General features: G+C 36.8%; 1 protein-coding gene across 1 annotated transcript in view; it reads right to left on the bottom strand.

Moving 5' to 3' along the window:
* Positions 1 to 2,791: 2,791 nt before the first annotated feature.
* Positions 2,792 to 25,555, bottom strand: part of UBL3 (ubiquitin like 3) — a 53,525-nt gene continuing 30,761 nt past the window's right edge. The window contains exons 3-6 of the mRNA XM_057366670.1: positions 12,259 to 12,367; positions 9,192 to 9,278; positions 4,942 to 5,019; positions 2,792 to 4,548 (exon numbers count right to left, since the gene is read on the bottom strand). Coding sequence (XP_057222653.1) covers positions 4,496 to 4,548; positions 4,942 to 5,019; positions 9,192 to 9,278; positions 12,259 to 12,367 — 327 coding nt within the window. The 3' untranslated portion in view covers positions 2,792 to 4,495. The remainder of the gene's footprint in view (positions 4,549 to 4,941; positions 5,020 to 9,191; positions 9,279 to 12,258; positions 12,368 to 25,555) is intronic.

Below are 25,555 nucleotides of genomic sequence, written 5' to 3'. Positions count from 1 at the left end.
TTGCCTAAATGCCAATTTACACAGGACATGTTTCTAAACATCTGCTTAAGCTTACCCACTTAATCAACATAAAGTTAGCAAAAGAGTTTTGGATCAAGAAGTATCCATCCCTCTATTTGCTTCTTGAAGCAAGGTTTGTGTAAGAAATCTTATCAGAGCACACACAGAACTACAAAACACACATGCTTTACTTCTCTGGAAAGCAGCAGCAGCCACTCCTGATTTCTGGCTAGCCCAGAATCACCTGCCTGCCATCTTACCTGTGAGAGAGGAAGGAAGTTTTTACCAAGTGCTGTATATTTCTCTTCTAAATGAAATCATTGTTCCTTCTATTGCGAATGCAGTGTATTAAGGAATGGTATCCAGAAACTGCAGAAATCAGCATTGAATTTATCTTGATGCAGCACCTTAGCAAAACCTCTAACACTGGCCACACTTTCTTCCTCCAGCAGCTCAGCTAATCCCCATGACTGTTTCCAGTCATATTTTTGCTATCACTTAAGAGAGGGGAAGTTGTAGAGTACTTTCATTGCCACCAGATACTACAGAATCACAGAATGGGTCAGGCTGGAAGGGACCACAGGGGGRCATCTGGTCCAAGCTCCCTACTCAAGCAGGGCCATCCCAGAGCACATGGCACAGGATTGCATCCCAGACAGTTCTTGASTATCTTCAGTGAGCGAGACTCCACACCCTCTCTCTGGGCAGCCTATTCCAGAGTGCAGTCACTACACAGTAAAGAAGTTCTTCCTCACATTCAGCTGGAACTTCCTRTGCATCAGTTTTTGCCCATTGCTTTCTGTCCTATTGCTTAGCACCACTGAACAGAGCCCAGATCCATCCTCTGACACCTCTTTCTGACTACTTACAGACATTGATGAGGACCCCTCTCAATCATCTCTTCTTGATGCTGAGCAAGATCCACTCCCTCAGTCTTTCCTCATAAGAGAGATGTTCCAGTCCCCCAGTTGTCCTCATTCCCCTCTGCTGGACTTGCTTCAGGTGCTCCCTGTCTCTCTGGTCCTGAGGAGCCCAGAACTGGACATGGTACTGCAGACGTGGCATCACCAGGACTGAACAGTGGGGCAGGATTGCCTCCCTTGACCTGCTGGCACTGCTCATCCATCCTACCCCAAGACACCAATGGCATTCTGGGCCACAAGGACACTGCTGGCTCAGGGACAGCTTGTTGCCCACCAGGACACCCAGGCCCTTCTCCACAGAGCTGCCTTCCTTCAGTCTGTGCTGGTACAAGAGGAAGAACCCTGCATTTGYCTTTGCTGAATTTCAGACAGTTCTCTGCCCATCTCTCCACCCCATCGAGGTCCTTCTGAAGGGCTGCACTGCACTCTGGGGTATCAGCCTTAATATTATTTCTCACATGTGTGATTATTAATTTATGATTGGTAACACACACAATGGTACAGGAGACAGAAGTAGTCCCTTCATGGTATTTCAGAGTAAGAAGGGCTCCAGATCATCTCCTTCCCTTCCTTCATGACATCYTTTAATTCATCCACAGGAAAAAGATGATTTCCATCCAGTAGTGAAAATCAAATGTCAAACTCTTCAGTGTATTTTCAGACCATCCAATAGCCTGACCCTTCAAAGACTTAACTTTTATCTTTTTGGGCTGCTAGTATCCACTTGACTCCAATCAAAGTAGAAGAGGAGCATATGCATGAGTTTTAGCAAGGCTTGGAAATGTGGGATTAAGAGCCACTGCTTTTGTTTTGGAAAATACACAAACCACAATGCAAAGCACACAAGGAAAAAAAGCACACATCTTTTAGCAATCCCCCCACCCCAGTTCTCCACCCACCTCACACCACAACAGAAATGCTCTTCCATAGGCAGAACTCTGACAGTTGGTGGGAAAATTCAGGGAAACTGTTCTATCAGCTTTCTGCAGGAGTCATTTTGGGATGCTTGAAATGCCAGGCTGAATTTAAGGATTTGCTTGGATGTGCATATATGCATCTTATTCATCTYTACAAAAGGGAACTCCACATATTTAGTACAGAATCTCACCAAATACTCTAACTCAAAGCTACTGGATTTTCATGTATTTATTCTGTATTAAGCACCGGGCTACTTTTTCAAACCAGGATGACATCTCATACATTCATTTTTCAAAATCAGTACCTTTGAAAGACTCATTTAACTAACCAAGCATGTCCTGTCTCAGGCCATTTATTTTTCTTGTGCTGTCATAAGCATTTCCCATCTAGGTCTGTGTTACTTGGGTGGTCAGCATTTTGGAAAAGGGAAGTCTAACACACTTTTTTTTTTTTTTTTTTTTTTTTTTTTTTTTTTTTTTTTAAATAAGAAGGTTTGTGTCCCTACAGTTAGAGGCTAAATAACTCTACTGCAGAGTAGAAGGAAATGCCCTCTCCCAAGATTCATTTTGGTAATGAGCATGTAATGGGGTCAATCTCAGTTCCCAGCGCCTCAAGGGGTATGTGTGTGCTCTCTGCTATCAGTAAGTGAAGACTACAAAGACTCATAGTCCGAGCACATGGCTCCTGTGAGGCACACAAGGGTGTGACACAGCTGCACACTGGCAACTGCTCATGCTCACATTCCTCTCCAACAGAAAAAAAAAACTTCCAGGTCACTTATGAAGTGAAAGAAAAAAGAGCACTGAAGATAAATCCCATTAGCATTTTTCAGCAGGTTTTGTGTYGCTTCTTTTTTTTAAATAAATAAGATGGAGTCCTTACCTAATTTCCAGATTAAGAAGTACTATTAAATGCAGTTACAGACCCAATTATAACCCTTCAAACACCACTGAAATGCACTACAATATTATTTTATTTAGTTTACAGAAGAGTCTATCAGTACAGGTTGCAGAAAGAAAATGTTTAGTGCTATTTACAATTTGTTTTAAAACTCTGCTCTATACAAATTGAATTCTGATCAGTCTGAACAATATTTTTGTAAATCTACTGCATATAAAGCATTTCATCAAAGCAGTAACAATGAATAAAATAACCTGTTTACATTTGAATGATGCCAATCATTCGAAAAACGATTACACAGAACATCTGTAAGAGTTGTGGACACTTAAGTACAGAACACAATGTCAACCTGTGACTCAGTTTTTTAAAGGCTAAAGCTATTTATATGGAATATTGTTCTATTATACTACACGCCAATCTATATTTAACTTCTATAGTTATGTATTTTATAAGATTTTTATTAAATATATTCTACACATATTTGTAATTTCACCCAGGAAGAATTCCTCCCCAGTGAAAAAATATAAAATCTTTTATATTTTTTAATTTGTATTTATTTTTATTTTTTACAGGTTTAGATGAAAACTAGCTCATGCTTTAGTGCTGTGCAAATTTCTTYAGCATATCAACATTTAAATTATTGATATGAAATAAAAGAATGGCATCCTTTTCAATTATATATGCCTTCAAAAATCACCTTCTGATTTTAATACCATTGCAAGCACTAATACCAAATGCAGATTACGTAAAGAAACAAAACTAGTACTATGGCAGAAGTTTTTCTTTTTGCTTTTTAAATTTTAATAATTATTTTGAAATCTCTAATGAGTAAGCATGACACTGGAGTCTAAGGTACGGATGAGAAAAATGACTGAAAACCACCAATTGCCAGTATTCAAATACATAAAATTGATTAGTAAATGATGTTTTCTAACATTTATGCACAATAATAAAAGCCTATGAACTACAGGAAACTACCCCTCCCACATTAAGGCTAGGAAATGCACTCTCTGCACTTTTTTGTGCTCTCTGAATAAGCACTCAACTTACACACGAGATCAGAGTGCACACATTAACAAAAAAATCAGTTTCATCAGCCCTCTAGAGAGTGCTTTTAAATTACAGGCACATAGTATTTTTTCTCTGTTGCAGTGAAAATATATATAGTTAGACTTGGTTTAGTTAGTATTCTGTGCCAGTTTGGCCACCAAGGTTGACTCAGGTAGAATTGACTTAACAGTTTTTCCTTTGATTTGGCCATGAGAATTGTTTTAATTATTAATATACTATTTTCCAGTGTTGCATTATACATTGTGGGTTATTACTAGATGTCTCAAATATTGTTAGAGATTGTTGATGAGAAGTATACTGTCAACCATATTTAGTGCAAATTGCATCTAGAAAGCTTGACTGGTTAATGCAGATTTTTGTGGTAGCGAAAAGATTCCTGCTATGGAAAAGAACACAAACCTTTCTGGAGACTGAATTCTTTCAAAAAGTGATGTACTGTAAGATTATTCAACAAACAAAAAGGAGGAATTAAAAAATATAAACAATTAAAGTGTTCATTTCACTTTGGAAAAAAACCCCGAAACTAATGAAGACAGTGTTCGTGTAATTATTTCAGTTCCATGGATTTACAGACAGGCTCTTCCTACAGGTGTTTGAAGCAAGGTAGGGCCTCTCTTCTATTCCAGCAGCATGAAAGACAAAGACTATATTACATCACACTTAGCAGATAAAGCTAACAGCGTTTACAGGATTACACAGCAATTGCTTTCTCCAGTTTTTTCACGGTTCCTTTGACCTGCAGAAAAGAAGAAAGTTTTACTTACATGCCATTTCTAAAGCAATTAGGCTGTTCTTTGTRAGAGTATGCTTAATACATACATGTTCTTTATTATTTTCAGTAAAAAACCTATTTATTGTTATACAGATGCATACATAACTGAAAAATAAATCAGGACTATTTTTTCACAGYAAAACCAAGAGGTTCTAATGTCTGAGTAAGTTTCTGCACTATACAAAAATGCTAAACTAGAAAGTTAATCACTTAGTTTTCTACAGACATGTACAGAATCATTTCATTACTTTCTTCACAAAAGAGCACAAGGACTTGACTTATGAAATACTCAAAAAAGCCAGACCTGACCACTTTGCCATGTACTTGAGTAACAAATTCTTCTAGTGCACAGCCTACCTTGAGAGTTTGGTTCTGGCAGTGTCTCTCTAGCCACCAAATGCATCACTGTTGTTTTGCCAAAAGGAAGTTTTAATGCTGCAAAAGGAGAAAGGGAGAATTATTAACACATTGCAACAGCCTTTTTTTCTCCAAAATACCCAGTTGTTACTAACTATAATTGGATTAGCACCTGCTCAAAAGTTTGTACTTYGAATTGCTTGCTGGTTGAAGTTCAGTAAATCAGGGACTTGGGGTATGACAATTATCATTTGCAACACTGCATTCTTAGAGACATGATACTCCTGTTAGGAAATGTAGCCTTCCTCTTATGAGTAAAAGCAGAAATGGGCATTCATGCCAAGACTCGGGTGTTGAGCATTCTTTAATGATAATAATGTAAAAAAGTTAGTAATTCAGCCACCAAATTGTTATTTCAGATCAAAACACTGTGTCTCTACTGTAAAACGTATTTTCCTAAATCTGTGACATGGATTTTTCAAAATACAAAATGCCTGCATCTTACATTTTAATATTAATCTGTAACATCAGCTGTATGTGAAAAATACAAAATTCAAAGCTTTTAAAATCAGATACAGTAGTTTTCACAATGCTGCCTTTGTGAGCTTTAGCCACACTAAATTTTAAAAAATGGTGCTTTCCACAACTTATTCTACTTGTTTCTGAAACTAAAATGATAATTTTCACATTCCAATATAAGTGTACAAATACATTGCATACTTAGAGTATCTTCCTTGATAGTTTTGCTGAGATAGAAGGCAAAGATGCTCTAAGTTTTGTCCTTCTCACCTTACAGCAGAAAAAAAGTCAGTGATAAATCTAACAAGAATTTAATCCTTAATACACAAGTAATTCTGATTTGAGGAGAATTTGTCCTATCAAAATCAAAATACAGCATTTATTTTCACATATAGTGAAATGGCATTTTAAGATAATAAATCAATAATGAATGGCCAATAAACCTGAAGGCAACTGAGGAGGAAAATGCCTGTTTTAACCACTGTGGCATAGATTAGATTCACTAATAAAAAAAATAAACCTAGAATTTAGTAACTAGGTATATTTAATACAAGCCTCACTACAACACTGCTACTAAATCATGTTCGTTGCCTACACATTTATTTGAAAAAAATGTAAATTATTTTTAAAACACAGGTGGTAAGCATACAAAGTGATACAGAACTCCACAAGATTACTTGAAGTAGCTGTACTTTGGGAAAAGCCACCTTTATGGAAAGGGAAATCTGAAAGTTGCTTTGTTTACTTGAAGCACTCCCTGTGCCTGCAAGTAGAAATTACTGATAGCCTGAAGTCTGACAAAGATGATGAATTTTGAGTACTTGATATCATGATACAAGTGAAAACTCTAACAGACTGTTAATAAATTTGCTTTTTGCAAATTCCATGGAAAAGGACTGTCTTTATAACATAAACACTTTTTATAAAATAATCACATTAGGAACATCTTTCACAAYATCAACACATTTCAGGAAACTTGATTAGTGAGTTGTAGAGATGAACTATTTACAGTAATCAAGTAGAACTGTGCTAATATTTATATTAACTAATCTCAGCTAGTAGTTTGCATAGTTYACACAAGTTCTTGCTAGAAATTTCCAGCTTCTTGCTTGGAGCACCATGACAGCATGTGAGCAGCCTAATCTATGCTCAATAATCCTTTCCCGCTCTTCTCTTTGTGCTTTCASCCCCTTCTCTCACTTAAACAAAAATTGTATTTAATTCCTTTCCCAATTGATCAATTCCATTGTTGTTCTTTTGTTGTCAGAATTTACTTCTCACACCTTTTGGAATGTGGATGGCACGTGGTGGGTTGACTTCCYCAATAAACAAATAAGCAAATGCTGCTGGTTACCATCATCTACCAAGAAATGGAGAWCTGTCAATTATGTATTACTTCCCTAATTAATATTATTTGAAATGCAAACGGCAGAACAAATATTTAGCCAAATGATTAAATTTCCTGTTGGAAGCTGAACAACAAAGATTCTGCCTTGCTAGCCAACTCCCCAGCCCTCTGTAAAGGCAGGACACAAGAAAACAGTGGGGCTCAAGCACTGCAGGCAAGGGCGGTGCAGCTTTACGGAGGGGTCTGTCGTACACTGCTTCCAATGCCATTAGCTCTGCTGTTCTTGTAGTGACAAGTCCATTCAGAGAATGTATCAAAAAGGATGGTTTCTGGAAAATAAAATTTTTCACTCAARAGTACTTTTTCCCTATCAATTTGTCATTTTTGAGGCATCTTAGTTTACTGGAGTCTCAAATTCAGAAGCCACTACACAGACATGTAAGGTAAAAGTGAACAAAAATGGATTCCAGTTTAAAAAGAAAACATGGAACTGTTTCCTTGGAAACTTTTGTTTCACTGGATGATAAAGTGATTTTCAGTAAGTCCAAATCCCAGTCAATATTTCCTAATCATCTAAATATTAAGTGCTATAACTCAGTCAAACAGAACTGCAGCTAGAAAATCTTAATGGAAGTGTATTATAATAATATAAGAAACCAAATATTGTGTTTAGCAAGACATCTCCTCCCCCTCCACCTCCCTTTTAAAGGTAACTAGTTCACTTAAGGTTACCTCTAATGAACACCACAAACTGAACTGAGAGTTTTTAGATTGTTTCATGAATTCCTGTTCTCCTTTCAGCTGTGTAATCTTACTCTTGATAACTTCATTAGTACTGAAATTAAGCCAGTGTTTTAGGGATTCTTTTTCTTAAAACAATACAGCAACAAAAATATTTTKGAAAAACACTAATATACATGAAGACCCTTGGGGTAAAAAACATGATGATTAAATAGCAACGCATGAATGATTAAAAATGAACTAAAATGCCCTGAACCCAACTAAGTTTTCAAAATTCATAGACCTAAGTTAATGCAAGAGTCAGGAGCATGCAGCTATTTTTTTCAGCTTAACTCATTAAATAAGACATTAAATATATTAAAAAAAAATCAACGTTTTTTCAGATTTAAACAAATGTCACTAAAGGAAAAAATGCTGGTGGTAAAGAGCAACACTCAGATGAATGGCGAAGTAAATCCCATTTAGCTATCCTTGCCTGGAAATGTAGGGTAAGACTAGCATCTTTAATTGCAGAGATGATCCAAGACTTAACATTTGTCTTTCAACTCTACTCCAACTGCTACTAGCTGCACTCATTGTCACCTGGTAAAAATACAAATTAAAGAGTGAATAAAAATTTCAGAGTTCATCCAGCTGAGCTGACAATGATCTTGTTTGTATATATAGGCATAAAAAATTTATATATGTGGAGAGTAAATCTATTCTAWCAGCACATCACAAGGCAACACTGGGAATGGTAGAGAGTGAATCAGTAGCTATATCATCCCAGTCGATTCTTCATGAAACATCACCATGAGCAGTCCAGAAATATGATTTTCAAATTCCTCTTAACTTCAAAAATATTTCATTGGTGATTTTGTATTACATTCTCCTTTCTGTACTGCATTCAGGTACCAAGCCATAAATAATTTGAACATATGAAGTAGAAGCATTAATTTATTTTTAAACTGGCACAGAATGGAGAGTCTCATATTTTTCAGTCATTGATACAGTTGACATTCCCATTGRCAAATGCTACCTACAAAAGCAAAGGTGACTTAACAAATGTATGTCACACCTCTATCAAGGGTTCCCACCAAAACATGTAATTGTGGGGAAACGGTTGCCACGAGGGGGCACAGTTGAATTGCATTTCCTTAGCACACGAAGTGAAGCCATTTACTGTTGTTTTCGCATAACTATGCAATTGTATCCCTGGGAGAGCACTGGACAGCAAGAATGCTTCCCCTCATTCTCATTCATAGGGTGTCTTCCTGCATTGCACCAAGATTTAAAGTATTGTTTGACCAATTATCATAAAGTTTATCAAGCATTTTAAAATACTTCAGATATTTATTAAGTAGCTTGTCCTGCAAATGCAGTGTTAGGGAGCTGGAACAAAATATTCCATTTAGAAAGACAACAAATAAAAGCAGCATGACAGTTTCTTTGTGTGAGAGGAGACTTAGCAGTTGGTATCTCCCAAAGTTTAACAAGTAGTGGTAACAAGAAGGAAAAAATGCAGTAAGGTACAATGTCATTCCATGCAGAAGAAAAACAGTATAAAGTAGGCCACACTGTGATCTTGAACAGTAAAGCAGCACTGTAAATAAATATCCCCTTTGCCTAACTGTAACATGTATAATGAAAATTATTTTCATACCTCCTAATGTCACATTGCCATGAAGAAACCTCCCTTGATAAATAAGCCGCAAGATATTTGGACTGCTGACTTGCTCTTCTTCCCAATCTGAAGAGAGAGAAAATTACCACTGTTACATTGTAATAAAAAGATCTTTTCCTATTTCTCTCACCTTTACCCAGGAAGAAAATTGGGAACGGGACTCTTTTGTATAAAACACTAAAGAGGAAGATAATTCAAGCACTCCTGAAGTCTATTCTTGAATTTATTATTTGACACTGGGCATTGAAACACATAATTTTATGGCTGCAAGTATAAATATTACTGATGTCACAGACTGCAGTATATATTTAGCACATATAAAATACTAAAGGAAATATTTCATATGCAAATTGCTTCCTGATTCTTGATATCCAGGCCATTCTGAAGGTTCCCAAGCGATAATCCTCCTTGCCACCTAATTGACTAACTGGTGCTGTTCTCCAGCAATGGGAAGCTGCCACACACAGAGCGAGCACGCATATGATGGGTCACTTGAAACAGGACTCTGAGATCACAGCACCGAAAAAATGCTCCAGAGGCAGCTCAGTGCYGTTCAATGATGGCCAGATCCAACCAGTTCCATGTCTGGAGGGGACAGTGACCTGAGCAGCCCTGACTGCCACCACAGAGCTGGAACAGAGGCTCTCTAAGAGCAGACACGCACCAATACATTTTTAGGAGCCCCTCAAAGGCCAAACTGTGGATGTTTTTATGTGGCAAACAGTGATTTGACAAAAATCAAGCATGCATTTTCCTATAATGCTTAAGCCCTCATAAATAAATTATAAGCTTAAAGGGTCTTTTCCTGCTCTTTCTCCATTCCCTGTCACAATGCGAAGAACAAATAAATATGCAYTTTGCTTTCAGAAAAAGTATCATAAAGCCTTAAAATGTTGACTTTAAATGGTCTCTCTGGGAATACAGTGTCTTCTGTTTCTTAATGACCAGATATCTGGCAACAGTTGTTCACAATGTTCTCTTTCTGTTTTTGTTGTGTTTATATAGCAGAATGAATATTCAACAAGGGATCAGGATAAGTCACTGAAACCAACCTGTTCACTGGGAACATACAAGTAACATACAGGCAGTAGCAACTGGCACCACAAAAGAAGAACTGTAAAGGATAGAAGGGGAAGCACTTAAAACAAAAGCCATGGCTGCAGAGTGTACAGAGAGGCATCTGGTGCAAAAAGCAAGCACCGATGACTAAATGAGCCAAGGACTCACTSCATCTACCTTTTTATTTTTTTTAAGTTCAGATAATTGATGTACAAGAAAGAAGTTAATATTATTTAGAAGAAAATGCGGAAGGGAAAAAGAGAACAGGTAACCTAACTAGATGATATGGATACATTTGGCATTTTCTACTGTAACTCAAGACACCCTTAATTAACAACTGTATTGCCAAAAGAGGGAGGGAGAAGTTTGTCTTAATCCTGCCAGCATGTGACTATGTGACTGAGGTTATTTCATCTTTTTTTTCCCCACAAGATCATGACAAGTCAAAATGGTGGTAAAAACAAACACATCATATCATCTCTGTTTCAAGGAAACTATAGCCCTCATCAAAAATTTCTCATTCCGGTGCAAAGAGGAGCACTCTCAGTTTGAAAACAGCTAGCAGGCTAATGTTTGTGAAAATCTATATTCTGAAGCGAGACTTTTTTTTTCTTATAATTGAGACTATTCTTTGCAAAGGCAATAAAATATTCATCAATATTCAGAGCATTCCCTCAGGACAGCAGGTATTTGAACGGAGGTTTCCATGTCTGGTTCTTTTTTTTAAAAAGAAGAGACTTTAAAGTCTCGGTTTCTTCCCAACTCTAAACTCAGAATCTGTAACTTTCAAGCTCTTCACAGGACTGGGAACATGACATCACATGTTCAGGCATATACTCAAGTAAGGAAAAAAAATCCAGTCCTGCCTTTACTAATTCAGATAAAAGTACACAAAGAACCTTTGGTTATGACAACTATGTTRTAGGCACATATTAAAACAAGTATAGTACAGATGTTACATTAACCTATTTTTTAGTGTTAAAGTGTTTTACATCTGTATCTAACCCTCCAGAGGACTTAAAAACCTCCTCCCTCATTACACATTTTACTAAATACATAATATCGCATCCCAGCACATCAAACAGCAAACTTTTTTTTCTGACCTCAAAGACCAGTTTAAGGCCTAAAATACTGRTTATTAACTTAAACTTTTTGGCATAAATGATCATCCACCATATGTYTTTGACAAAGGCACCATAGAAACAGATAGTGAAATGTTTTAGTTTGCCTAAATAGTAGTCTTTTTAACATCAAAACAGTAACCCAAATGAAGTCCTGTACCAAAAGAAGCATTTTCTTTCATCATATGTAATGCTGTGTCTGTGTTTTGGCTACATTCCCATTAAACCATAGTCAGGAGAACAGAAGCACTTTGTTTTGGGGAACCATTCACATATGTGAATACACATCTTAAGTTTTCAAATCCATTTTCCAAAGCCAGTATTCTTGCATGACATCAACTATATTCACATAAACAACATCCAGTCTTTTAATGTCACTTAAAATGTGCTTTTATAGCTGTTTTTTCCTGGAATAGTATCAGTATTACAGATCCTTTCCAAGATAAGGCAGTAAGCGAAAAGTACTTTAGGCTCAATTTCACTAATGCATTCTTGTGACTTCCCATGTTTTATTTTAGCAGTCCTCACATAAGAGGTTTTGTATCTCCAGCACCTCCTCACACTTACTAGATCCTCTAACGTGATTGATCAAGAAAAGTGCCTAAAGGTAGAGGGAAAGAAGTTCTTAAATTTGGGGAAGCAAATTTTAGCAACAGTCCTGACATCTAAAAATCTGGCCAATGGAAGGAACTGTGAAAAAGAAGACAAAACAACTGTATTTCTGTACAAATCTATGTCCAGATAGTGAATAAACATACTTAATTTGAATGCTGAGCACAGAGATCCATTTATTGACACTTTAGTCTGAAAACACAGGGAAGCTCCTTGCTCACCAGTTAAAAAGCCAAAGTCACACAGCTACTCACCCATTGGCCAGTTGTCATACACATGTTTTGCAATATCTGCAGCAGAGTCATTTGGTGAAAATAGGAACTCTTTTGTTTTCCCGCTTACCAAGATGAGGCGCAAATTTATCTGGTAAAAAAAAAAAAAATCAGTATAAGGAAAGTTTACAGAAAATACTTAAATTATTTCTTTTTTTGCAGTTACTAAAATACTGTCATTGGTTTTGGAAGACAGATCCAAATTATTTGAGGAAACAGTTCAACATGTTAACATATGTTAAAAAGAGGGTCAAAGAGGTCAATAAAATGTTGTTCACATACCCATAAAACTAGGAAGATTAAATTCTAACAGCTGGCATTCCTGATTATAAACACCAGAAAATTCTGATAATTAGTGATTGAATCAACTGTGCCAGTAAAAAAAAAGCTTTCAATAGGATGAAAACATATTCCAGCAAGGACACATTGGCAACATAGCACTTGAATGAAGAGGAAAAATACAAGCCTGAAAACGTAACTTAAACAGAAAGCATTAAAATACCAAAATCTGCACCTCAATAGCCTGTGAGCCTAAACAAAAGCCCTAGAATGCTCTCTCCCCATCTCAGCCAGAACACCTCCTACAAAACACCAGGGAGTCAAACAGCATCCTTCATTGGTCCCAGCTGCCAAAGTTTGAATCCCTCTGCCAGTTTTCTGAATCCAAAAATTTGCTTCACCACTGTCTTTCACTACAAGCAAAGTGGTTGAGGTCCACATGCAACACAGTAATAACATTACACCACAATTTTTCTTTCATTAATTTCCTCCTTATAACTAACGGCACCTTCAGCCATAATTTTCCTCTCTTCTATTTGCAAATTACTGAATATAATTTCTTTTCCATATAGCATGAAAATAACATATATAAAGAGCTCGCTATGACATTATTTACAATGCAAAAGAGATTAAATTTTGGCTCCTCAAGCAACTGTAAGCAAGGTCACAAAATACATTCGGGTAGCTGGCACTTAGTAATGCCCATGGCAAGTATAGTCTAGCTGCTGCTCTACTTCGACCTACAAGCCCACATTTCATCAACTTTCAGTGAGACTATAGCAGACTAACTGCTTGGACGCTTTTTTCCAAGTCACACTCTCAAACCGCAGTTATCACTTTAAGGTAAGATGCAACAAAGTTTTTGTTGGAATTCAGTAAACTGTTTTCTACATCAAATATCCAAGGAAAAATTTACAGCAATGCCAAAGTTTCTTAGCCTTCTTGAAAAAAATCTCAGCGCATCATATCCACTGAACATGACAGCCCTTCCTCAGCTACCTACCTTCTTATTTCAGAAGCTCTTTAGACAGATAGTCTATTCCCTCTTGAATGCTTTGGCTTGGATGCATCCTAGCTATCTTTAAGCACCTAATGGAGGTATCCACATTACAACCTCTATCATCCAGCACACTTCAAGGTCAACAAAGAAAATGACCCCCTCCTAAAAAGTAATTCAATCTCTATTTCAAAGTGTAGCACATATAAAAAGCGTGAGCATAAAAGGCTAGGTTCTCCTCCCTGTCCTCCTACTAACACACTTCGGAAAATACAAGTTCTCCCATTAGCCCAGGAAAGCAGCCAAAGTGGTAGCTGTCTCTGAGAAAGCACCGCAGCCACTCTAAGAGTATCACCGCATGCCACAAAACTGCAAGAAAAGGAAAGAAACTGGGAATGCTGTCTTCATAAAATTCAGAATACATTTGGCTATACATATTAAAGTTTCATTTTCTTTGAAATTTCCACAGTGATTAAGGAATTATTTTTAAATCTCACCAATATTTAACAGAAGAAGCAGATYGAGTTATACTGTTCTGTTTACTCCAAAAATCTGACTACTATAATGAATTACAGCTTCAAAAAGTTGGACTATGTTCAGTGTTGTTTTGCTTATATGCTGTTTCAGTTTCAGTACTTCCCCCCCACCTTTGTTGTGTCCACCTGTGTATGTATAGACAGCACTAAACAACGCTAACATATATGGTTTCTTTAGCTGGACCACCCCAGATAAGCTTTCCCTACTGAGACATCTGTTCCCCAATTCATCCTAGCAATCTGTCTCTGCACAATTTCTTCTATTTTCTCCTCAGAGATGACTGTTTCCGAAGCATACTAAATGATGTCTCACCAGATGCTTGTATAACACCACCAGTAATTTCCTCTGTCTACTGGAAACATCTTCTGTGACGGTGTCCCAAGAGCACATATACCTCCTTCATAACTGCACCASGCTGTTTGCTCAATTACTTTGTACCCTTTTCTGCTTTGATCCTTTCAATTATTCAGCCTCCAAGCTTTTATCTATCACCCTAAAGCACACAGCTCCAAATTTCATCCCACTGCTGTTACTCCACCCCTCAGAGCGAAAGGAAAGTAGGTGTAAAGAAGTATTCTGCATGACAAAGATGTTTCAGATTTCCCCCATATCTGGGCACCAGACCTAAGAAATCCCTCCCAAAGGTCTTCTTTCTCTCTACATTACAAGCACTTTTCAAACTTCACATCATTAACAAATTCTAGCAACAAGATGTCTTTACACTTACCTTTGTCATTAAATGAATCAGGAAATATCAAAACTGATCTAACAGCTGTTTCATAATGAATATAATAATGAGCTCTCTCTGAGCACTCTCCCCTGCTCTCCTTTATATCAGGATCACAGACACACAGTTTCTCTAATACTTTTAAATTTCTCCTATTTAACCAACAGTTTGCAAAACAGCACCACATCAGTTACTAAGTACATACTTAGATGACACTATAAAAATGCACATGTAGAAAGTTCTTTTCATCAGCCTGCCATGCTCTGGCTTTTGGAGTGGGGTGTACTGCATTCAATTTTACTTGCTCTATATCTCATTATCTTTAATTATTGTTTGATCATTAACGCACCTCATTACAACACCAACGTACTGCCAAAGTTTTAGGAAGTTCAGAYTGCATCACAAACAGTTACTTTTACTTGGAATGGGCTGCCTGTTCAAGAGAATAAACCAACCAACTCCAAATTTTCAGCACCAGTGCCTATTGTAGGCACTAGAAATGAGGTGCCTCTTCAGCAGCAGCTCTTCTGCCTCTCCCTCCAATTCCAGATATCCATTTCCTATACTCCAACTGGCTCACGGGACACCTCCCTTAGCTTGCTCCCTCTGGTTAAGCAGTTCCCAAACTCTGAAATTATACAGGTTATCTAAGGATTTATTTTGCTTTATCTGTTTGTAGTTTAGCTGTGGTGAAGGTTATCTGTTTTGAAAACCATCGCACTTTCCTAGGCAGTAGACATAACACCAAACCCCCTGCTCCCTAGAACTACCCAATTCAGAACCTACAAGGAGATGACTAAAAAAAACCCCAAAAGATTAGTCCTGCTCWGCATTTAAAAGTATGATTATGGCACAGTATTAACGTGGAAGTGAAATTATTATTCTGCTACCATGACATAATGGAGATGCATTTCTTTTTATTCTTGCTACTGAGTCTTGAGATTACCAGGCACACTAATGTGAATACAGAAAAGAGATGAGTATCACTGAAAAAAATAACCAAAACTAACTTGGCTTCCTGGAAAATTTGATTAAGTCACACGTCTGCAGTTAATATGCACCATAAAATCAATACAAGCAACAGAAGGGGGAAAAAAAGAAGTGAATAACTTTAGATCCCTCTTTCCCCCTACCTCCTGAAGATGGGTAAGGGTCTTGTTGCTGAAAAGTATTTCTTATAGACTTACTATGAAATACAAAAGGCGCACAGAGATAAGAGAATAATTTTACAGGGTATATTACGGAGTATSTGTAAAACACAGGATAAATATTTTCATTTTTAAAAAATCACCAAATATCAGTAAAGCCCAAAATAAATTTTAAGTCAGTCAAGCACATGTTACATCAAGTGCAAAGAAACAGTTGTTCTAATAAAAGGTTCAAGTATTCTCTTATTTATAGAACAGCATGCCACTGACACATTTAGTTTGCATGTTTGTCTCTCTCTAATATATATATAAATATATAAGTATTTAAGTTTCTTAACCTTGGCTTGAAGGAATCTTAGTCTTGAGTTGCATATTSCTCTACCCTAAAGGGTTTGAAGTGAAGAATCACAAAACTTGCCTTTAAATTTAAAGTCTAATCTCATAGCCTCAAGAGTACTGGGAAATTTAACCACTTGCAACTGCTGCATTACTTCATCTTGCAAACAAACTAGGAGAACTGAAAAAAATATTTCTGGYGAAATTCCAAAAAGCTCAGAACTGAAAGAAGAAAGAGAAAAAAATATTTGTATACATATTTACTCAAAGTGCAGAAAAAATCTTGGTTAGGTGGAGAAATTTTRACACAAAAGCATCAAATTTTAATTTTTCAAGTTAAGAAAGGATTCTTAGTAGTCTTAGCTATCCTGTATGCTATTTCCTACACTGAAAGACACCAAGTAGCCTGTATCTGTATCCCTTATATGCTTAAAGCCCCTCCACCTATTCTTGTCAAGTGTCTCGGTCTCAAGAGACTGGCAATTCTCATGGCCCTGACAAGTYTGCTCCTCAACTGGGGATGTTACAATTGTCCTGAATATGGTTTTTATTTTTTTAGGGTACCAAAGGGAGTTCCAGCCTTTTGCTACAAGAAAGTGGTAAGGATCATATCCTTACACTTCTGCATTGTAGTTCTAACTGCTACGTTACTGGTGAAAGCAGTCAAGGGCAGCCAGAGTACCAGAGGAAGGATTAAATACAATTTGCCSACTACATCCCCTCTGCCGAGTTATGTAATGGCACTTTCCGTTTTTGATATCAAGCATGCAAACCTTACCCTCTACTACTGTCCCCATCTCATAACCACAGCTCCAGTAACTACCCAGTCAGTTGCACTGCATACACAATAACATTTTTCAATGTAGATTATATCCTGCAAACAACAACAATGAAAAACCCGAACCAGCAAAAAGAAAACCCCTGATAAAATAAAATCATATTTATGAAAAGATTGCAGTAACAATTGTGACCACAACTTTTGGAAGAGAAATTTGGGTCACGTATATGCTGATGCAGAATAAGTTGTGTTTTCTTTCTTCTAGCATCTATAAAATTTGTTAATTTTTTTAAGGCATACCTACAAAACATCTTAGTGCCACAATGCTTCCAATTTCACAGCTAATATTAAATAAATGGAAAGTCTGAATTCAGTGGCGACCCCTCCTTCCAGCAGGAGGTTGGGCTAGAAAATTGCTAAAGGTCCTTTCCATAGTCAATGATTCCACAATCCACTTTAATCCATATCTGCTTTAGTTTTGGTTAAACTTTCTTAAGCACACATAATTAAAATGATACACAGCATTTCAGGAATTTATAAAATTATAGTAGAACCTCCTTAAATCAACTGCAAAAGCCTCTCCATTTTCAATACAAATATCACAACTGTCTTACATTTGTAATGCTGTAATCGCGCAATGCTCTTTTCCAGTCTAGTTGTCTGCATGACATAAACTTTCAAGCTTGCATTTCAAAATACAACTTTTAACCACCCATGATGCACAGGATATTTTAATTTTAATTCAATTATTTCTGTTCCTATTAATTTAGTCTTTGAGATAATCCCATCTACACACAACATCACAATCATCTTTTATACTATACCAAAATGTTAATAATCAAAAAAATTTCATCAGCATACTGGTTTTCCTTGTGCCAGGGGCACAAATGAAAACATCACAAAGACAGCTGGTCCCAAAATTATCTTTAAGGAATTTCACTAAGCATAACTGACATCCTGGCACACACTGAACAGTGTACCTTACCATCTTCTCCATCCAAGTCACATACTCAACCAAACCCTGTCTTCCCCAACTGATCCTTTCCTACTAACATCAACTACTCACTGAAGTCCAGGCTGATTACACCTCTTCTGCATTTTCCTCATGTGGAAAACACTCTCCTTCCAAAGAAAACTGGCTGGTGAATCTGTCATGATCTAATTTGGATAGATAGATAGATAGATGTTGTGGGTTAAGGTTTCTCCTTTTGTTTCCTTTCTTGGGGAATTTTTCTTTCCCATTTTGTTGCTGGGATACACTGATTGCCAAGTCATTCTTTTGATGGCTGGGCAATCCCTAAGCACTCCTGCCTGGTAGGTTTTTTTGTTTGTTTGTTTGTTTTTTTGGTTTTGGGGGGTTTTTCCTTTTTTTGGGTTTTTTTTGTTTTGTTTTTTTTTGTTTGGGTTTTTTTGTTTTTTTCTATCCCTCTCTTTGGAGAGAGGGAAGTTCTCGCAGGAGTTTTGGGCTCTGGGAGGGGGTATGTGTATTCCATTATTTCTTCTCTGCTCCTTCTCAGCATCCTTCCTGAGATGGTTATTCATCTGTCAAGTTCAAAGTCTCTCATCACATCTTTTCACTCATCTAGCATGCAGATATTTTATAACTTAATGTCTTCAACCTGAAGAAACACCAAGCATGCAAATTCCTCAGATACACTCCTTATTACTTACTTATTAAGTCAGTTCATTTAGTTTAATCAGCATCTGCCTCCTTGAAATCCAAARCCTTTACATTTACTCCTGCTTTGTTTATTCTTCCATTTGATTTTCACTGTATCAGCTCATGGTCATTGAATCTAAGTCACTTCCCCAAGCAGACTTCTGAAGACTTCCAGAATTGTCTGGGATTTTGCGACACATCTAGAATAATAGTATTAGCTCCTTCTCAGTCAAGAGACTGGCTGGCAGAGGGACTGAAGTGCACAAGGTAAGAAAGCAAGAGAGCAAAAATGTAAATTTGTAGCCCAACAGTGTAAGCATTCTCAATGAGAGAGAAGATATCCTTAATCCTGGACTCTTCTTCAAGAGTCACTTGGTAAAATAAATAAAACTATAGTTCCCATGAATCACACTTCTAGACACCAGATATTTCACCAGATATTTTATAGGAAATGCAGGTAACTTAACCACACTTCCTCAACTGAACACCTAGAATTTACACTTGGCAACACTCAGAATCCCTGTACTTAGCTTTGCTCTACCCCTACCATACCTTGCAGTACCTATAATAAATTAATTATAAATTAATTATATACAAAAGAAGATTGACGTGGAACTTGAGAAGAAACATAAATTGTCCACGTGAATGAACAAAGCTCTTAAGTTTCATTGCCATCTGTGTCATTCGTTCACAGCCACACTACTTGTGAAAGTAGGGCAATCCCAACATGATACCAGGTAAGTGTGACAGCACCTGTGTCACTCTATTCAAGACTAAAGTGAACTTCATACTAGTTCCAATGACATACTCACCTTTAGATTACTACAAAGTAACAAATATGGTTACTACAAAACAAATACGGTTTTATGTGCAACTGCTTTCTCAAACAAGGAAAGGCTAAGGCAGCACAGCACTCCTAAAAATTTAGTTAGCAGATTTCAGGAACTCAGAGTGAAAGGAAAGAGAAAACCAAAATAGAGCATAAGCAAATTTTATTTTAAGGAGGACAAAAAGCAAAATCCTRTAAGCATTTAACTCAGGAGCTATGATAGAACTAGCTGTTTCTATGGAAATTGTGACACTCTTGAACTTAAAATCCTAGTGCTTGGTCACACTTCATCCATTTCCCCACTTCAGTTCAAATACCATAGGAACAATGGTAATATCCTCCTATGAGTTCCAGAGTTATGTTTTCAGGAGAAATATCTAGGAAACACTGTTCTTCAAAATAAATTAATACAGCCACTATAAAAAACAACTAGTAAAATACAATAGATTTTGGTCACGTTTACATACTGTTTCCTTTACTATCCTGACTATATTACTGAAACAATGCTGGGTTGGTTTGGGTTTTTGGTTTTTTGTGGAGGGGGATGGGGCAAACACAACACGGCAAAGTGTCTGCTGGAGTTAATTAAGAACTAAGGATTTTCAGTGAAAATCAATTTTAATAACACTATAAAACCAGAATAACTTTTTCTTACAACCTACTGGTTCTATTGGCAAAAGATTTTTTCATTATTTAATGAAATAAGAGTCCACCACGGAATAATTTTTTTCCCAACGGTACAAGAAAACTGAGGCAATTCTTTGCCTGAAATAAGGCAAGTGATCAAATACCTGGTCTTCTCAGCTCAAATGGAATCTTGGYTACTGTATCCTAAATACATACTTTAGTCATAAACTGTCTCCTGCCGCCCCCCAAGAGAATTCACTCTGACARGGAAGACTACTCTGATTACTCATTAGCCATAGTCAGTGCAGTTCCACCCTGCACATTATAATTGCCTTAGTCCATCATGATAATAACATGCAAATTACAAGACATAGAAGACCTTCAACTTCTTGTTAACACATGCCAAAAGACCAGGAGATTTAACAGAGACTTAATATAAATAGGAGGTAAAAAATGCACGAARTAACCATGTGGCATTCAAATTTGCTATTTTTGAAGTTCATCCTTTCAACTCTGTGTTGGAACAAGTGTATTTTCACTGAGGAATAGTGACTAAAACACAAAACAGAGAAATTTATCTACTCAAATCAACATGAAATTTTGGTAGAGACCATTTCAGCAATTGGTACACCCTGCTGAGCCAGTCAATTCCAAACACAAGAGTGGAAACAACAGTAAAATTGCATCAAATGTCAATACCCACAAGACAAGTTCATGTTTGCATGCTGAAACAGTTAGTTCTGGTCAGCATAGCCACATGAGGTGGTTTGGTAACTGCAGTGGTTTACAGCTTCTCTTCTAAGGAGAGATCCATAAAAYAGGAACTAGGCCATCCTGCTGCGACATGTCCTGGGGGTCCCTGGCCTCTAGTACATGGAGCTAGTGGTGAAGCTCCAACACAGGCTTCYGTATGGTTTCTTCAGAACCCACATACAATATTAGCAGAGAAGAGCATTCCAGGGTTTCTTTCTGAAGTGGAAAAGAGTATGAGTATGAAAGAGAGAGAAAGCCAGAGAAGAAGGTGTCTGTTTCTGTATTTTCAATCTCTGTCTCCCTAAAAATCTTTTAATGATACACATCTCGGTGTTTGACTCCAGAATTTAAAAGTGAAATCAGTGTGCACCATCTGTGTTACTATTCTGCCATCTCCTCTCAATAGCTGTTCCAGGATAAGCCTAACACCTWGTTTTCATCCTCTCCTATCAAGCTGATATTTGAAGCTTAAAAGTCCACTACAYTAATATGGTTACTGATAATTCTAGTCACTTAAATTTGGATTTAATTCTGACACAACTCAATATTTGTTCTAATGAGTTCTGGAGAGAGAATATTTATGTGTTATTTAAAATATTATTTAGGACAGTTCAGTGTCATCTTTCAAAAGACAAACAAAGACTGACATGGTCCTCTGGAAGTCCCCTCATATCAACTCTGAGCTATTAATAAGTGTATTGCATGACTAAAAAAAAACTTTGCTATGATGTTTCAGGACCTACATCCCAATGAAATACCAGCAATAGGAGCTCAAGTTTGCAGCTTCTCAATTCAGTCATATTGGGACTCTGGCTGACAGGTCCTTTAATTTGGTCAGCACTAAAGTATTAACTTTTTCAGGCCTTGAGAGTGAGTGTAAAAAACAAAATGGAAAAAAATCTTAAATATCTTTTAAAACATGAAAGACGCGAAGAGTTGCATCTTGACTTAGATATGTGTTTTGGTTCACTTGTGTGGGAATACCATAAAATTAAATTTTTATTAATAGCTACCAATCCCTAGCTTCTCTGAGCTTACTGTGTATCATGGCAGTCAGCCAAAGGTTTGCCATTCTGAAGCACTATATAAATCACTGAGCTGTGGTATAACTAAAGGCAGGAAACAGGGCATTATATATTTTTGTTTCTGATGCAAAATATAGCTCACATTTTAACCAAAATGGATGTTTCAGTGACCAAAGAGCTCATTTACTCCAGCAAAAGCAAGCAACTCAACATGAATGAGAACACAGCCTTTTCTAATTGTTYTCCTCCCAAAATAGCCCAGAGAAAACACTGAATTACATAATAAAAATCAAGGATTTTGATGCTGATGCCAATTTATTCAGAATACAACTCTTCAAGAGCAAACAGCTTGACTTTGACCTGTGCCTGTACTTCTYGGAACAGAATACTGAACATTCTTTCTTTCCATTTTTTCCTTCCTCAATGAGTTACCCTTAATGTTTAAAATTTAAAATTTAAGCCATGTTTATAGAAAGCTTACATGTTTTATTTCTATTTAAACATTATGGTACTAATGCATCSCCCAAGCTAAGCTTGCTGAAGTCAACTGACTGAAGTTAATGGAATGACAACCCAAATAAGGTCTGATCCAGTTATTTACTGTGCTCTGCATTCACAATTGAACACTAAAAGACACAGCTTATTCACCTTTCTTTCAGAAGCCAGTCAAGTGTGTGTGTTCTTCTAACCAGCTGGCAGTCTAAGAGTAATTCTTATCCTGTTTCCATCATGAAGWGCACTAGCACATCCAGACTTCCTATTAATGACTAAGAGTTAAAGCTGCCCTTTCATTTTGGTCTCCTCCTTTTCCAGAATTGTTAAGCCTTCTATASAGTCAGAAACATACAATTTACCAGCTGTTAACTTACTATGCAACTTCCTTGGATGATCTAGTTCCTGATGCAGTATGCCTGTATGACTGCCCCATGGCTTCATGAAGTCCTTGCCACCACTGCCATCAAGTCCGGCCAAAGCAGACTGTGTCTGCCTGGCAAGGTATCTTAACCTTTTCTGTCCACACAGGAGTTTTCACAAAGAAAATGAGATTTTAGTGAAGAAGGGGAAAAAAAGCATTTATAATAAAAGCTTTTTAGAGATTTCTTCTATCTTCATTTGTCTTATATGCTCAGAGTCTACAGAAAAAGCCTCCAATAATGTAAAATTGCTTCATTCCAGTCCTTCAGAAAAATCTATCCTTGTACAAATAGCATAAATTTAAGATCCAACTGATATTCAGGCATCTTCTAAGCATAAATATCCTCTTGATCTAGGCTTTCACTAAATCCTTATTATGAGAAGAGAACAGTGATGCCTTCTTGAAAGTAATACAGTCTTTTAATCAGTAGTGATTATAAACAACACCAGTCACAGCTCGTTCTTACTGCATCAACAACTACATTATAACAAGCCATCTGCTCTGTGTCAAAGCAGTGAGTAAGGTTGGCTTCTGTGAATCTGGGGCAACACGTGTTCTAGCTTGCATCTTAATTATGGTTTACAAAACACTATGTATGGACAACCTCAGTGGTATATCATTGACAGCTCCCCAAGCAGCTATGATTCTTACCTTTAAAGCAAAAAGGAATTAGTATTACTTCTCTGAACTAATTTGTTTGAATCTATATACATAGGCAACAGAATAATACATAATTTAACATGCTTTTTTTTTTTCATACATTGTGACTTGTGTGTATGCACTAGAGTAAAATAATTTTAGACCCAAGTCATATTTGAAATACTAAATTTTCCAATCCTCATGTTTTTCACACATATGGTCAATAGAGCTAGCACACAGTACTTGCCACCTCCGCACGTCCAAGTCCTCTGAGAMCTGGAGATGACCTGATCGGAGATGACTATTCTTGTTTTTGTTTCCTGCATACTCAGACTGTTAAGTTTTTTTGGATAGCTATTTTTTATGCTTGACATGTAACATTATTTCCAGGCTATAGAACAGATGCTGATTTAAAATTAAGAGTGTTTTATTAATAGTTCCAAACAAGCTATAAGGGCTTTTAAAGACCCTCTAACCCCCTGTTTTCATTACAGAAAAGGCACGACAGTCTAGAGGGAGAGCATCAACGTACCATGTTACAAAAAAATCTCACTGGTACCACTGGTACTGGTTATAACTAGTTATAGTTAAAGGAGAATGATTTCCCAGACAATTATTAAACCTTTGTATTCATCTCCATTGAAACATTACTTTGATGTTACAAGAAGGAGAATAACTTCTCAATAAAACTTACAAGCCAGGAGGTTGTCTTTTTTATTGGGGTTCAACATGTTCAACATAAGAGGTGCRGACAGATGTCCATGTCAGCTACAGTGACCAATCTTTAACAGAAATCAATAAATATGTATGGCACTTTTTCATTAGAGGGAAGAAAGATGCTACAGTTTTGCATTTTCTGTCATAACATAATAAAGTTAATGGAACCATGCTTTTGGAAAGGAGAGGATAAGAATAGAATTTGGCAAGTTCTCTGTCAGGAGACACAACATCCATTAGTATGAATCYTTTTTTGGGGGGAGGTATTTAATGTACATATATATTGGCTGAATGCCAATTCTGTGCATACAATCTGATATGGTTCAAAAGTTTCCAGTTATCAGGCAAATTATTTTCTAGCTAATTACCAAGTCAAAATTACAGCACAGTAGTAGAACTGTAGCTATAACAACTTCTTACAATGGGTCTAACACATATACACAAGACAGTCTAGAAAAATACAGCTGCTTTACCGAAAGAGAATGGAAGTCCACATAGTCAGATCTATTCCATTCTTCCCTATCAATTCAGGAGACAAATATTATACAAAGCTGAAAGGAAGATCTGGCATTTAGAAATAAGAGTGCATTTGTCATACAAAACAGCTATCAAGAAAACTATTGTCTTAAGTCATGCATGGCTTGGGTGACTATTCAGCAGCATCAATCAGCATCAATTTGAGACAAGCTATACTGTCCCTTACTGGTGCCAGACACAGCCATGGCATCATCTGCTTTTCACATTCACATCCTTATTCAGAAACTACTTTTCAGAGAACACAATCAATTCTCATGTGCATATAAACTATTTCACTGATTACTTCAACAGGCAGGACTTGTAGCAAATAGCCCATCAAATTATACAAAKTAAGTGTTTTATGAACACTATGCAGTATTTACACAACAAATCAAGGATCTGAGAAGCTCAATAAGCATACACAGCCGGATATTGTCTATGATCTAAACATCACCACATTACAGGAACATTCAAGCTTGTCATCTCAGGAATACATTTGTTAGTGTGTCAGCTAGCTGACAGGTGAGTACCATGTGGGATAGTTCAGTTCTGTTTTAATCTGCACTGTAAGTGATGCTCAAAAAACTTTTTTGAAATTCAAGATTTTTTAATAAAGCTTGAAACCACTATAAAGCAACTAGACAAGGCAGTGCAGAAAGAAAGAACAAAGGAAACACAGAAGTGGAACAAGATGATAGTTTAAAAAACTTGTGGAACCTGGAAATTGTCTCTCTGGGAAAAAACTAAACAAACAAACCCAAAGCAAAACACAAATAGGAAATAACTACAAAAAAA

Source organism: Malurus melanocephalus, unplaced genomic scaffold (genome assembly GCF_030028575.1).
Source record: "Malurus melanocephalus ecotype Western Australia unplaced genomic scaffold, MMel_1.1 scaffold_70, whole genome shotgun sequence".
NCBI classification, from domain to species: domain Eukaryota; kingdom Metazoa; phylum Chordata; class Aves; order Passeriformes; family Maluridae; genus Malurus; species Malurus melanocephalus.
Note: the sequence above shows the minus strand (reverse complement) of the source record. Positions and strands in the feature narration are given on the sequence as shown.